The 16,152-nt window shown below is 38.9% G+C and overlaps 1 protein-coding gene across 4 annotated transcripts in view; it reads right to left on the bottom strand.

Annotated features, from left to right (window-relative positions):
• The window catches only part of LOC149795325 (uncharacterized), a 132,402-nt gene that overhangs the window by 77,696 nt on the left and 38,554 nt on the right, over window positions 1–16,152 (bottom strand). For 2 of the 4 annotated variants that reach the window (XM_089965094.1, XM_089965096.1), the window contains 2 exons: window positions 12,245–12,439; window positions 9,069–9,089 (listed from right to left, as the gene is read on the bottom strand). In XM_089965094.1, coding sequence (XP_089821220.1) covers window positions 9,069–9,089; window positions 12,245–12,439 — 216 coding nt within the window. The remainder of the gene's footprint in view (window positions 1–9,068; window positions 9,090–12,244; window positions 12,440–16,152) is intronic. The other 2 variants (XM_089965095.1, XM_089965098.1) reach the window with 1 other exon arrangement.

Genomic DNA, 16,152 nt, shown 5'->3' with positions numbered 1-16,152 from the left:
ATCTTGGGTTACTGATTCAATGCAATTAAAGCATTAAAATAAATATTTCCATTTTTTATATTTGGATCAAAAATAATTTAGGCATATTATTTAGTAATCAGTCCATACCTGTATGTTAACTAATTGAGTACAGCTTGAAATAAGTCTATCCTGTGTTCATTTTGATTTCTGATTGTTGTGAAAATGGCTCAAAATTCACTGGTCAGAAGAAGAAAAGAATGTCTCTATAAACACAAAGGTACAAATACAAAACAGGAACTGTAGTAAAGGTAGGATGTGCTATTGAAATCCAAAGATATCTCATAAACCTTGACAAAACTATTAAGTGTGAAATAAATGTACTGTCTGCAATCAGAATGAGTTATGGACACACTGTGCTAATGGTATGGAAAAATGGAAACCAGCCTGGAAATGGGTGAACATAAAATAGAGTATATATGGGTTTGGCTGACCAGGATTGGTTAATAATGTAAGTTATGTTTAAGAAAAAAGAATCTTTTGAGAGCTTATCCTAGTTGTAAGTCAAAACAAATAGAGACATTGTTTTATTGATGGAATTTCAGTCTTTTAACAGTCTTGAGTTTGGAACAGCCATTACTAAAATTAGCGCCTGACTCTTTGGTGTGGAATTGAAAGCACATGTTTCAAACACATGCAGGCCCAGAAAATGCTGCGGCTCATATCCTTTCTTCAACACAGAAGCTGACATCCAGGTTTCATCTATACTGATAAATATAGGCTTGATCATGAGCGCTCAAAAATTTTAAGTTATTGAATTTTTAATATCATGGTGTTTGCATTGGTTTACTATGGGAACTGAATTAGTACCGTGAGTCCTATATCACACATGGTGTGATGTTTGCACAGACTATGTTGTGAACTGTTTTCTTAAGGCAAGGTTTAGTTAGCAAACATATATCATTACCAGTGATAGTGATACTAACGATAATGTTTCCAATGCTTTGGTGCATTTTTTATTTCTTGGATTATGTTAATTCTGATGCATTAGTGATACTGTCACATCAGTGAGGCCAACAATTAAAATGTAAATTTAATTTTTTGTACTATGAGGATATTGCTGTGAAATTAGTGATCACCAGTAAACAACACATCAGTGAGGCCAACAATTAAAACATAAATTTAATTTTTTGTACTATGAGGATATTGCTGTGAAATTAGTGATCACCAGGAAACAACACATCAGTGAGGCCAACAATTAAAATGTAAATTTAATTTTTTGTACTATGAGGATATTGCTGTGAAATTAGTGATCACCAGGAAACAACACATCAGTGAGGCCAACAATTAAAACATAAATTTAATTTTTTGTACTATGAGGATATTGCTGTGAAATTAGTGATCACCAGGAAACAACACATCAGTGAGGCCAACAATTAAAACGTAAATTTAATTTTTTGTACTATGAGGATTGCTGTGAAATTAGTGATCACCAGGAAACAACACATCAGTGAGGCCAACAATTAAAACATAAATTTAATTTTTTGTACTATGAGGATATTGCTGTGGAATTAGTGATCACCAGGAAACAACAAAGTTACTGACCAATGATGATTTCACATAAAAGTGATTTTTATCATACACAGGCAGGTACATGTATGTTGACACTTTTGTTGGATGATAACATTTGCTGGTTTATCATTTTTTTATCAATCAAAATTTTTCGCAAAATAAAACGCATCAATATAAATATATGTCGTCTGAACAGTTTATTACCATTAAATATCAGTCCTGACACTAGTCATGCCAAACATAACGGTTCTAAAGATAAAAACTATTGAATTTTGTACATAATGTTTCTTGTTTATAATGTTCTAAATATTCCAGTCCCCTGTGAAACATTGGAAATAATCTTTACTGTAGTTATATTAGTTATACAATAACTGAGGGGTGCGTGGCCTGGGCCTGACGTCCCGCTTGCCAAAGGAAAGTGAAGCGTCTCTCATAGCCTCTCCTTCCCAGGTGTAGTGATCGCCGCAGGACCACTGTCTCGCTCTGCGGGGCAGGAGGTTACTTGCATATGACCTCTCCTACACTATTGTGTCCACAGCAGCACCTTCACGCGGTGCCCCCTGTTTTAACAGAGCCTGCTGTGTGGCGCGACCGAGTACCCGGCGGTATAACTGGGTGGGCAGACTGGGCTCATTAGCCTTGGCAGGCAACCAGTCTAAGAGAAGGGAAACTCTGACCCCAAACCCGGGCAGATGAAGCTCGTTAGCCTTGTCAGGCAGTTCATCTAGGAGAAGGAAACTCTGATTCAAAACCAACCAAGTCCCATCCATTGGATTATGGCTCCACTGCCTTGTGGATATCTTCGGGAGAAGGAAAGGCTACGGGAGTAAACCCAGACAGAAAATCAGGAGTGGAGCCCCTAAGGCGGCTGGGGGTCGACTACGACCTCCTTCCGGCAGCTCCTGCATCCAAACTGGTGCCAAATGTCATGCTCAGCATTCCTTTGGACCCCACCAGCAAGGACGAGAGGGGGATCCTGACGTCTGGGCAGCCCAGGATCTCCATATTCCACGCCCAGGCTTGCGCCCTGGAGAGGACACTCCAGTCTCGCTACTGAGTGAGGAAACAACACGGAAGCTGACAGTTTACGGGTTATAAGTCCCACCCGATTGGCGTAGGGAAGGGGCGCCACGGGTCAGCTTTGACGGTGGGAGGGATCATCGTGTCCCACTGGCCAACTATCGCCCGCCTCAAGCCGGGCAGCCCCCGGTCAATAAGGTGTTGACCCGCCATCGTCTGCCTGCTCCAGTGGGTGTCTGGAGCTCAGTGTGTTGTTCAGCATGACAAGCAGACGGTAATTCCACACCAGACAAAAGAAACAAGAAACCAATAAAGAAGACTCCAGCTCTTCGATTTGCAAGCTGGAATGTGCGCACCATGTGTACAGGCATCTCCGACGACCTCAGAGAAGTGGACGACACCAGAAAGACGGCCATCATCGATAGAGAACTCACCAGACTAAATATCAGCATAGCTGCCCTCCAGGAAACCAGGCTCGCCTCTAGTGGCTCCCTCAGAGAGGAAAACTACACCTTCTTCTGGAAGGGTCGAGAACCTGAGGAGCCCCGTCAGCACGGAGTGGGCTTTGCCATCAAAAACAATCTCCTGGCCTCGGTTGAACCTCCAACAGGGGGCACTGAGCGTCTCTTGTCCATCCGCCTCACCACTACTTCAGGTCCTGTCAACATCATCAGTGTCTACGCCCCAACCCTCACGTCATCAGAAGACGTGAAGGATCAGTTCTATGGGCAGCTGGACGAACAGATCAAAGGATGCCCCAAAAATGAACCACTATTCCTCCTCGGCGACTTTAATGCCAGAGTAGGTGCGGACCACGAGTCCTGGCCTACCTGCCTCGGATATCATGGCACTGGAAAGACCAACGAAAACGGCCAGAGACTGCTGGAGCTATGCACCTACCATGGCCTGTGCATCACAAACACCTTCTTCAAGTGTAAGCCACAACACAAAGTGTCATGGAAACACCCCAGATCTCATCACTGGCACCAACTCGACTTGGTCATCACCAGGCGCTCTGCCCTTAACAGCGTCCTCTCCACCAGAACCTACCACAGTGCAGACTGTGACTCCGACCATGCCCTTGTGAGCAGCAGAGTGCGACTACAGCCACATGTGCTACACCGCACAAAACCAAAAGGATGTCTTCGCATAAACACTGCACAGATGTCAGTCCCTGCCAAGGTGGAGGAGTATGTGTCTGCCCTGAACAAGGCTCTCCAGGACCTGCCTGAGTATGACGCTACAGCCAAGTGGAACGCCATGAAGGGTGCCATCTACAGTACAGCTATGTCAACGTTTGGCAAGAAGGAACGACCCAGCCAGGACTGGTTCAATGCACACCTATCAAGGATGGAACCACAAATCGAGGAGAAACGAAAAGCCTTCATAGCTTACAAAAAATGCCCTAATGAACGGACGCTTGCTGCTCTCAGAAGTGCCCGAAGTAATACCCAACGCATTGCTAGACAGTGTGCAAACGAGTACTGGCAACAACTGTGTGAAGGGATCCAGCGAAGTGCCGAGTCCGGACACATCCAAGGCATGTACAGTGGCATCAAGAAGGCTCTAGGCCCTACAGTGAAAGGGGTCGCTCCCCTGAAATCCCTGACGGGAGAGAAGATCACAGACCGTGGGCAACAGATGGCCAGATGGGTGGAGCACTACTCAGAACTATACTCCCGAGAAACGTCAGTCACTGATGCAGCCCTCAGCAGCATAAAGAATCTGCCCACCATGGAAGAGCTCGACAAAGTGCCAACCTTAGAGGAGCTCAGCAAAGCAATCGACTGCCTTCCAAACAACAAAGCACCAGGTAGTGACAGCATCCCACCCGAAGCTATCAAACGTGGAAAACCAGCATTGATTAAACCACTGCACGAGTTACTTTGCCGCTGCTGGGAGGAAGGAGTAGTCCCCCAAGACATGCGTGATGCCACAATTGTGACCCTTTACAAAAACAAGGGCGACCGCAGTGACTGTAATAATTACAGAGGGATCTCGCTCTTGAGTATTGTTGGTAAAGTGTATGCCCGCATCATACTCAACAGGCTGCAGTTGCTGGCAGACCGTGTGTACCGGGAATCACAGTGCGGCTTCAGAGCAGGCAGGTCGACGACAGACACGATCTTCTCCCTACGACAACTCCAAGAGAAGAGCAGAGAGCAAGGTCAACCACTCTACATGATGTTCATCGACCTCACCAAGGCCTTTGACTTGGTCAGCAGGAAGGGCCTTTTTGAACTTCTGAGTAAGATCGGTTGCCCCCCAAAACTCCTCAGCATGATAATCTCTTTCCATGCAGATATGAAGGGAACAGTCATGTATGATGGATCATCCTCAACTTCCTTCCCAATTAACAGTGGTGTGAAGCAGGGCTGCGTGCTGGCACCAACACTTTTTGGGATCTTCTTCTCCCTGCTCCTGTCCTACGCCTTCGACACGTCCACGGATGGCATATATCTACACACCAGGTCTGATGGGAGCCTGTTCAACCTGGCACGACTGCGCTCAAAGACCAAAGTGAGAGCTGTGCTCATCAGGGAGATGCTTTTTGCAGATGACGCAGCTCTTGTGGCCCACACCGAGGAAGCCCTCCAGAGACTGGGAGACCGTTTTGCTGTTGCCTGCACGTACTTTGGTCTCACAATCAGCTTGGAAAAAACAAATGTCAGCGTGCAAGATACCACCATTGCCCCTTCAATCAAAATCAACGGTGTCACCCTGGAAGCAGTCAACAACTTTACCTACCTAGGGTCAACCATCAGCAACACTCTCTCGATTGATATGGAGCTGGACAGAAGGCTTGGAAAGGCAAACACCATCATGGCTCGATTAACAAAGAGGGTTTGGGAAAACAACGCGCTGACAGAGCACACCAAGGTCCGAGTCTACCAGGCCTGCGTTCTCAGCACCCTTCTATATGGAAGTGAGACGTGGAGTACCTACATGAGGCAAGAACGCCGGCTCAACTCCTTCCATATACAGTGCCTAAAACGCATCCTGAAAATCAGCTGGCAAGACCGTGTTCCACACAGCGAGATCCTGCAGCGTGCAAGAACCCCCAGCATGTACTCCCTGCTAATTAAACACCGCCTTCGATGGCTGGGTCACGTCCGATGCATGGAGGATGGAAGGCTGCCAAAGGACATCTTATATGGACAGCTGGCCACTGGCATGAGAAGAGTCGGACGCCCCTCACTCCGTTTCAAAGATGTGTGCAAGAGGGACATGAAGGCATGCAACATTTCACCCGATGGCTGGGAAGAGCTGGCTGAGGACCGAGGCACCTGGAGACTGATGGTAAACAATGGCATATCAGTCGCTGATGCGAGGAGAGGCCAGTTGGTGGCAGAGAAATGTAGGAGAAAGAAGAACGCAACAGCAACCACAGTAATGCAGACTTCCCAGTATGTCTGCACCAACTGCAGTAGGGACTGTCACTCACGTATAGGCCTGCACAGCCACAGCAGACGTTGCCAACAGAGACAGGCAACACCCCAAGGGCGCTATTCGCATGGTCTTTCGAGACCGAGTCGCCAATGATGATGATGATGATGACAATATCTCAATAAAAGTTGGCCTTACTAATAAGGCAGTTCACTTTAATGGCTCCATTTAACACCATAATACATGTAGTGATGGAGTACTGTGTAATGTACCCCAGTATAAACATGGCACACTTTAATGGCTCCAAGCAACACCATTAGAGTGAGGGAGTACTGTATACCAATTCTGGAAGGAAAAGATATCTCTCCAAGTTTTGACTGAAAATGATTTTCACTGACCATATCAGAACTAGATCAGAAATAACTATCGATCAAGTTTGTTAGAAAACATGTTGCTCCACTTTTAATTATTACCTTCATTTATGGACCTATCAAAATATATGATGATCGTGGATATAAGTAAATAATGCAAATTTTCAGCACATCTTAATTTTTATATATGCTTTAATTAATCGCTTTGAGTTCACAAATACCATTATGTGACAGTTCAAATACTCTAGGTACAGTTTTTATTATACTGGATTGTTGTTTGGTTTATCCACATGCTGCCCTCTCTTTCACATACAAATGTATACCTCATTGATTTTATGATTTTTTTAGGGTATGCAGCAGTTTAGTACATAATGTGGTTGGTATTTATGGATCCCAATTGCTGCTTTAAAGTTATGGAGAGCTATAATATGCCTTACTTTTGTCTTCAAAATTTAATTTTTTATATTTAAAAAAATCTAGTTTCACAGAATTTGGTTTAAACTTACAACATTTCACTGGACTGATATACATAAGTAACTTTAACATATTTTAAAACTTAATGTATCTGAAAGCCTGATACACCTCAAACTCTGTGCTCACAATTAAAAACCGCACATTTTTCACAGAAATTTTCATAAAAGCTGGTGGAAAATTCATTTTTTGTGAGAACATAAGCTTAATACAATATATGTTGATAGCTCATAAATTTCATTACAGTCACAAAATTTAATAAGAAGCTTAAGATGCAAATGAAAGCAAAGGAAATCTCCCAATGAATTAAAAAAAAACCTTCACCACTACAAAAAGATGACAAGCTAAGAAATCCAGTGTATAAAGTTGTAATGTAACATCTACATATCTAAGATTGTTTATAAATCTACAATAAAATAATTCACTGATTGACTGAATTAAAATTAGATGGCACATCAGTACAATCTTGGATATGCAGTGCCTTCAAAAACCTATCACAACATATGAAAAACTATATACATATAAGAAAGAATCTGACTGAAAATGGGAAAAAAAGAAAATGAAACAACAAAATGTTAAAAATAAAAATGCAAAATGTGAGAATGTAAAAAGAGTACAGGTAAATTCATATTTAATATATATAAAAAATACGCAATTTCTGCATCAAAGATACATTCAGAACATTTTAAATACCATACTCATCTGATGAAATGCCCACCTCAAATTTTTATAAAGAATGTAGATTTCATTTTGATAATAAATCCATCCCTTCCTCATTAAAAGATTAATTAGACTAGTCCCATGGTCTTATCATTGAAGAAATACTCTAAACAGATTTCTTTTAAAAAGATGTAAAATTGTTATTGTTGGTATTCTGCATAATGGTTTCCATCCAGAATCTACATGAAAGGCTTGCAGGCCAGAAGCAAATGTAATTAATGTGATTGTGTTTCAGTGTTAGTGGACCTTGGAATTCAACACATTTGGTCAAGGTTTACTTCATTAAGTGTGACATATGATGAGTGAATTCAACTTCTTGGTAAATGGTCCTGTTTGAGGTCTTCACAAACAGTCCTGTATGAGTACTACCATTGGTTAAGAATACGTCCAACATCTTTGAACTTCTTTGCAGTCACCTGGTTCAACCTGGTTTGCTGACTAGTAGCCATGTTATTTTTGCACCATTTAAAATATGAGTATTTTCCAGTCAGATATGGATGAGAAAAGTGCATGAACTTACCAGAGTAATATCTTTGTCAAATTTATAAAACTCTAAAATATACAAGTGGAACCAGGTAATTAGCTACATGATATTTGGCCAACTCAGCAAATATGGACAACCATGCTGGTGATTCTAAAACCTTTGTGCAAATCTACCAATCACCCCTATCATTTTTGGTCTGAAGATTTTGTCCTAGGGAGGAACTATCTGACATTGGATGCCATCAATGCATGCAAAAACAGCAAAGATGTCATGGCCACCCCAATCTGATTGAAATAGTAGAGACATTTTGTCAGACTAAATACAAAGTCCCGCTGAAACAAAACTGGAAAATCTACTTGTTAAATTTATTGCCCTCCAAACAAAATTTTAAAATTCAAATTAAATACCATTTCTGTCTGTTACAAGTTTGAATGACTTATCCATAATAAAAGATAAGGTAAATTCAGCATTTTCATTTACCGTACACACTCACTTATAAGCTAAGTCCAACTGCAAACTGCTCAGACCCAGATTTGACGTTGTACAATGCATTGGCAGATCTGGGTCTGTGCATGTTAGAGGTGGTCAGTACAGCAAACAACATAGATCCTGATCTGCCAGTGTACTATGTGGCAACAGATTAGATTCTATGCAAATGAACTCAATGAATAAACATGTATATAAGGTACTTTTTATATGATGAATGCCACAAATCTAAGCTGCTGTTGAATTTTTTAGTTAGTCCTAAGATTGAAACATATTATAGTACTCAGTACAAAAGTAGAGGTTGTTTCTCAGTTAGGTCTTGACACTGAAACGTGTCACAGTTAGGTCTTGACACTGAAACGTGTCACAGTTAGGTCTTGACACTGAAACGCGTCACAGTTAGGTCTTGACACTCAAACGTGTCACAGTTAGGTCTTGACACTCAAACGTGTCACAGTTAGGTCTTGTCATGTCACAGTTGCATGGTTTACAGCTGCAAATGCACAAGCCATATGACACATCAGATGATAAAGTACTAAAACAGACTCTGGTCAAAATTCAAAAAGTAGGATAAAAAACTAATTGATTAAAAGTCTTACTAATAGTCCATTTTGTTTATCCTGTAAAGTATATTATGAATATTAAGATCAATAAGAATTATGTATGTTTAACAGATTTGAATAATGTACCGCCAATAATATATGGCAATAATGGTAATTATTAAAGATTTGTTGATTAAATGTAAGAAAGAAGAAAAACAGAAGGAAGAAAAACAAATAAAGAAAAAAGAAACATGTGTTTACAAGATATTAAAAAATAATTTATTAAAGCTGCATTCCCTCATTAACAGACCCTAAAATGATATGAGGGCATGACATAAAAGTATGGTTCTTGAAGAATAATGACGAATACTGTACATAATCGCCTATAAGACAAGTCAAACTGCGAACTGCACATAAATCTGGGTCTGTGCAGTTTGTTAGGAGTAATCAGCTGAACAAACAAACATAGATCCTGATCTGCAGGCATATTATGCTTTGGCAGATCAGATCTTTATTAGCAATTTGACTTGACTTATAAGTACAAGTATATACAGTACTTAATAAACATTTAGACCAGAGTTAAGAAGAAACAAAATTGGGGGGGGGTCAAATAGTAACCTGACTGTGACCAGAATGGCACTAATGCTGGCATGCCCTGCACCATTTCATGCTTAACGGACTTTCCATACTAACACAGTGCCATATTGCATACACTATAGGCTAGTTTATTTCCATCAGACAACATAATGACATAGTTCATCCTGTTCGGCAACTGCCGGATAATTCCGTAAATTACATAACATTGAGAGTTTGGAATTATATCCCTTTGCATATATGAACATAGAAATTAAACTGCTTGCTAAATCCACATGAAAAGCAAATTTGTAGTTGTCATTAATTTCTTTTGCTTGATTCAACATTGTAAATATCAGAAGCAGACGACTTATGTATGTACATCTGTAGTCGTGGAACACCCCTTTGCTGAAATTGGACTTGTCCAGAAACTAGAGATGGATCCAAGCATGTCTGTCTATTACACTGAAAACTTCCATTAAGCATGAAACGCGCATAAGATGACGGTGTTAGGGCCACTCTACTCACAGTCAGGTTAGAAACTATAAATCAATGAATGAATTGTCTAAGTTCCTTGCACTTTTTATCACATTAAAGGTTTCTATTATTTAAATCGGTAGGGGGGTACAAACAAACGGGTTTGTATTATCAGACTATAGCATGTAAGTGAGTGAAGGTGATTTCCACTGTGTTGTTCATCACTCACACAAACTGTGATATTAAATAACTGGCAAACATTCTGCATCGCACATGCAACTGTACACAGCCCAATCATTGATAACTCAAGGAGTTGGCAAAGTCATGGAGTGCTTGTTCATTCACTTTTCCATTGTTATTATTAGATAATTGGTGCTGGATCATTTCTACCTCAAAATCTATATTAGGTCCAATTGAAAAGCAAAACGTTCATCTGAACACAATTTGGGGAAAGCAACTCTTGTTTCCAAGCCTTCAAGTCACAAAGTGTAATCAAAACTAATTTCAGTTGGGGGGGGGGTCCCACAAACAAAACAAGCTGCAACGATGACCTAAGACAATCATTTTTCATAGTCATGACCGACAAAGAACATGTGTATTATATTAGTTTGAACTGGTATTGGAAGGGAATACAGCTTTAACCAAAGGCACATAAATAAAGTTTATAATTTTAAAAGATTCATTATCAATAAAATGATGAAAATGTTTGGGGGAAAAAAAACATAATTTTGTAAAATAATAATTCTTTTTATATCTCTTGCAAATGTTTTTGGTGGATACATTTGTGAGGATACCATAATCAAGCACAAGTTTACAAGTGAAGGTGTTCTCATTAACAAAACTGGACTGATTTGATTTAAAGAGCTTCTCATTGCTATCATCCAACCTATAACATTTTTGTAAAATAAAATGCATCTACAGCATGCATGTTACTAGTTAATATTTTTCCATGATTCATGTGGTAATATTAGTTAGTACCAGCATTTTTCCATGATAATTTCATTCATGCGGTAATATTAGTTAATGCCAGCATTTTTCAATGATAATTTCATTCATGTGGTAATATTAGTTAATACCAGCATTTTTCCATGATAATTTCATTCATGTGGTAATATTAGTTAATACCAGCATTTTTCCATGATAATTTCATTCATGTGGTAATATTAGTTAATACCAGCATTTTTCCATGATAATTTCATTCATGTGGTAATATTAGTTAATACCAACATTTTTCCATGATAATTTCATTCATGTGTTAATATTAGTTAATACCAGTATTTTTCCATGATAATTTCATTCATGTGGTAATATTAGTTAATGCCAGCATTTTTCCATGATAATTTCATTCATGTGGTAATATTAGTTAATACCAGCATTTTTCCATGATAATTTCATTCATGTGGTAATATTAGTTAATACCAGCATTTTTCCATGATAATTTCATTCATGTGGTAATATTAGTTAATACCAACATTTTTCCATGATAATTTCATTCATGTGGTAATATTAGTTAATACCAGCATTTTTCCATGATAATTTCATTCATGTGTTAATATTAGTTAATACCAGTATTTTTCCATGATAATTTCATTCATGTGGTAATATTAGTTAATACCAGCATTTTTCCATGATAATTTCATTCATGTGGTAATATTAGTTAATGCCAGCATTTTTCCATGATAATTTCATTCATGTTGTAATATTAGCTAACACCCGCATTTTCCAAAATGCAAATACCAAGCCTGAAATAAACTTTTCAAGTAAGAGACTCCATTTTTGATTTGGTACCATAGCCTAAGTTCTGTTAATTAATAGTTGCCCTCCAGCTTAATACCCTTCTAACATCTTATGAAATAATAGTTGCCCTCCAGCTTAATACCCTTCTAAAATCTTATGAAATAATAGTTGCCCTCCAGCTTAGAACCCTTCTAACATCACATGAAATTATAGTTGCCCTCCAGCTTAAAACCTCTTCAAACATCACATGAATGTTTCTGGGGTCTGAAGCGCTTACATCTGAAAATTTCATGAAAGCATCTTGACGGACTCAAGAGATAATTCAAGTTTGGAATAATTTCTCAGTCTTTATCAGGAGTATTTTATGAATTCAAACTGGCTTAATAATTTTTACTAGCAAGGTTTACCTTACCCGAGGACAGCAGTTTGTTTTGTATTAAACTTACTGAAGAGACACTGATCTTGCCAAGGATAGAAATTCCTCTTTCATGTTTAATAGTGTTTTCCGTTGTCATGACCTGATGCAGAATTTCTCCAACAACATCTGAGTCACACACCCCGAAGTGAGCTAAACACTGTGCTGCAGCCCAGCGATCTATTGGAGTCTCACTTTGCAGTGCATCATACAGTATATCCGTGGCCTGTAAAGATAATGGGAATGTAAAGGATTTCAGTTTCTCTTCCAGTATAAAAAAGCAAATGCTTACTTTGCACTTCCAAGGTCCTGGCTTTGATAATGGATTCTTGCATATGCAAGAATCAGTGGTAATCCATCTAAGATGGATGGATTATTCTGGGTCATCTGTTTTCCTCCACTATTTCAGATCGCATTGTTCCGACGTGAGCCTTTGAAAACATGTATGTGTACACTGGAATAAATTGTTGCACAACTGTAGTAAAATCCAATGATGTTAAAACTTAATGAATGAAAAGGTAAAAACTTAAAAGGGCTGTCAATGTTTCCATGGCCAGTATGGATATAGCTGTAAAAGGGCTGTCAATGTTTCCATGGCCAGTATGGATATAGCTTGATATAAATCTTTGACTCATCAAAATGAAACACACAGTTTACAGGTTTTCTGATAATTATGCAAAACTGTAATATAAAACAATAATTTTCTCACTGGCCTACCATTTTTGTGTACCGGTGTTTGATTCATAGAATAAGAGTCTATAACATTTATCCTTGATTTGCTATACTTTCATCTCAGTAGAAAATAAATATGCTTATTGCAGGTGTTTATACTTTGTGATCTTATCACAGGTGTTAATACTTTGTGATCTTATCACAGGTGTTAATACTTTGTGATCTTATCACAGGTGTTAATGCTTTGTGATCTTATCACAGGTGTTAATACTTTGTGATCTTATCACAGGTGTTAATGCTTTGTATCTTATCACAGGTGTTAATACTTTGTGATCTTATCACAGGTGTTAATACTTTGTGATCTTATCACAGGTGTTAATGCTTTGTATCTTATCACAGGTGTTAATACTTTGTGATCTTATCACAGGTGTTAATACTTTGTGATCTCATCACAGGTGTTAATGCTTTGTATCTTATCACAGGTGTTAATACTTTGTGCTTATTTCTACTTGATTTAAAATACTGTCTAATTATTTGACTTTGTAGAATTTTAATATTACAAGAAAGAGATTGTTTATATCAGCACACAGCTGGGAGGACAAAGATCATGATATCACACATGTAATTTTTTTGCCCCATTTTCAGTAACTCTAATATTTCATCATATGAAAGTCAGTCATATGTTGTCTGAATTTCACATTTCCTCTTCAGAGGCTATCAAATGGGGTTTCATGATTTTTTTTCAATATTTATATCCTGATGTTTTCTTACTGAACATCATTTGCTAAATTTAGTTACAAGATATTGATTATTATGTACCATATATACTCACTTATAAGTTCAACAACAAATTGCAAACCCAGATCTGCTGTTGCATAACATGCCTGCAGACCATGGTAAAGGTTGTTTGTTCTACTGATTAATGCTATCAAACTGCATAGAACAAGACCTGCATCATGTAACAGCAGACCTGAGTCTGTACAGTTTGCTGGTGGATCGGATTGTTTCCCGGATTGTTTCCTTTTTTTTATGAAGCCTTTTGTAAGTCAAGTCCTATTCATCAAGCAATTATTTAGTGTACTCGTTTCAAGACTTGGATAATAGTTGGTCCATGCTATACAAAGCCATTTTAGAGAAATGAAAGTTCTAATGTAATCTCCATTCTCCAAAAAGGTTTGAATTTCTGGCATTCTGACATTTTAAAAAACCCAATGTATTTAATATCCTAACAAATTTTTTTTTTTAAATTTACTTCCGATGAATCAAGTTTAATTCATCAGAATAAGCAAGTTTTATCAGTTGTAATCAACTTTTTATGAAAAGCATAAATTAGGGGCTAGTTAGACCCACTATCCTATCATGCCCTAGGGGCCAGTTAGACCCACTATCCTATCATGCGCTAGTGGCCAGTAAGACCTACTATCCTATCATGTCCATTTGGTACACAAGAGGCCCATGTGACCCTGATATTGCTCATCTAGCAGCTATTGTTCTGCTGTTCTATAAAAGCTGAAAATTAGTTTTCCAACTGGTTGCTAAGAAAGTCACATAACTCTTAGTGGAGCCAACCTTGACATAATTTTCTGAGAGCATCTCCTAAGAAGTATTACCATTTAGCTCGGACATTCTAGAGAAGTTAAAAACAGATATTACACTTGGTTTGCAAAAGAATCCACAGCATTGCAAAGGAATCTACTTTAAGGAAATTTTTATAAAGCATGTCCTGATAATAATTCACTCAACTGTTCTGGATAAGATGTTAAAAATAGGTTCTGCATATAGCTAATATGGAAGCCACCCTGGGCACAATTTTGATAAAGGATATCATAAGAAACATTTCCTCCGAGTTTTATCAAAATTGTCTCAATCATACTCGAGGAGAAATCAAAAACAGGGTTCTATATGGTTGACATGTGTCACAATCCAATTACTGTATTATAAATTATACTGATCCACCACGGTATTATAAATAATACTGCAGAAGGTGTGCATTAAAATTTAATGACTCACAAGCCCCAAGTCAGCAGTTCCAACTCTCTAAATACATATAACAACTAAAGGTTGAATAAATAACAATTTTATCAAATAAACGAATGCAAGAATTTCATGAACATAAATCTTCAGCTCAATATATCATAATACAATAATGGCCGGGTTGACAAAATGCCCTTTACTCTTTACTTCATCATATAGAAATTACTGTCCTATTGTGAGAGAGTTCTCTGTTCAGTCAGTTTTCCCAAGTACTCATCTAATTTCTCTTCTTTCCTCCTTCCTTCCTCTTCCTCCTTCTAAACACTGTGCCTCTTGTGTACACACTGGAAGTCTCCACAGCTTCCTTCTTATTCTCTCGGTGTCATCACTTCGTACACCCTGGAATATCTCAGCACCGACTCTCATGGTACCCTGGGAGCTTCCTTTGAGAAGCTTGTTTACCCAGTTCAATTCCAATCTATTTACGTGTTAAGTCTCAGATGGCTTTTAGCTAAAATTCCCTCCTCAACATAAGCTTCCTGCTTTACTAGACAATATGTCTCTCTCCCCCGAGAATTAGCAGCTCACTGATGGGTCTGTGTGCATTTACGACTAAGAATGAAGCATTTTCCTGCCTAAAGTATTAGCCCCTCCCAGCGGAAGATCTAGCTCCTCTCATCCCTAATTAGTCGACATGCCTACTGTTTGATGTTCTTTCCGCCTGTGGTCCAGGTTTCTTCACACCATCTTGGCACGCTACAGGGTATCCGGCCCGAATATGCCCTTCGACAGAAGCCCCGCTTGCACAAGGATTAAATACCTCTGAAGCCAATTTAGAGATCCAAAATTATGTAACTCCTATAAGATGTCTGGCCCATATGCTCTGATTCTGCAAAATTCTACCTTCGGTTCATTACAACATGGAAGCCAGACCACTTGCTAAGGCAGCCACCCCACCCCCAATTTTAACAGAATATATCTTAAGAAACATTCATACCAAGCTCGACCAAAACTGGTGGAGCTGTTCTAGAGAAGATGAAAACAGGTTTTCTACCTGGTTGCTATGGAAGCCATACTGCTGCTGGAGTATCAACTCCATAATTGTAATAGTGTGTCCTGAAAAAAAACATTCTGCATTCACTACTCCCTCAATAACTTGTGCCCAATAACTCGCAAACCCACTTATAATATGGGGCTCAGACATGGATCCCATTTTTTTAAAACTAGCAATTGACCCTAAATTGACCCATATCTGTTGAACTTGAAGAAAATCATGATCACAACTGGTAACTT

This window comes from Sinohyriopsis cumingii, chromosome 7, assembly GCF_028554795.1.
Source record: "Sinohyriopsis cumingii isolate HCF-2022 chromosome 7, ASM2855479v2, whole genome shotgun sequence".
NCBI lineage: Eukaryota > Metazoa > Mollusca > Bivalvia > Unionida > Unionidae > Sinohyriopsis > Sinohyriopsis cumingii.
The sequence above is the reverse complement of the archived record's forward strand: the minus strand, read 5'-3'. Positions and strand labels throughout refer to the sequence as shown.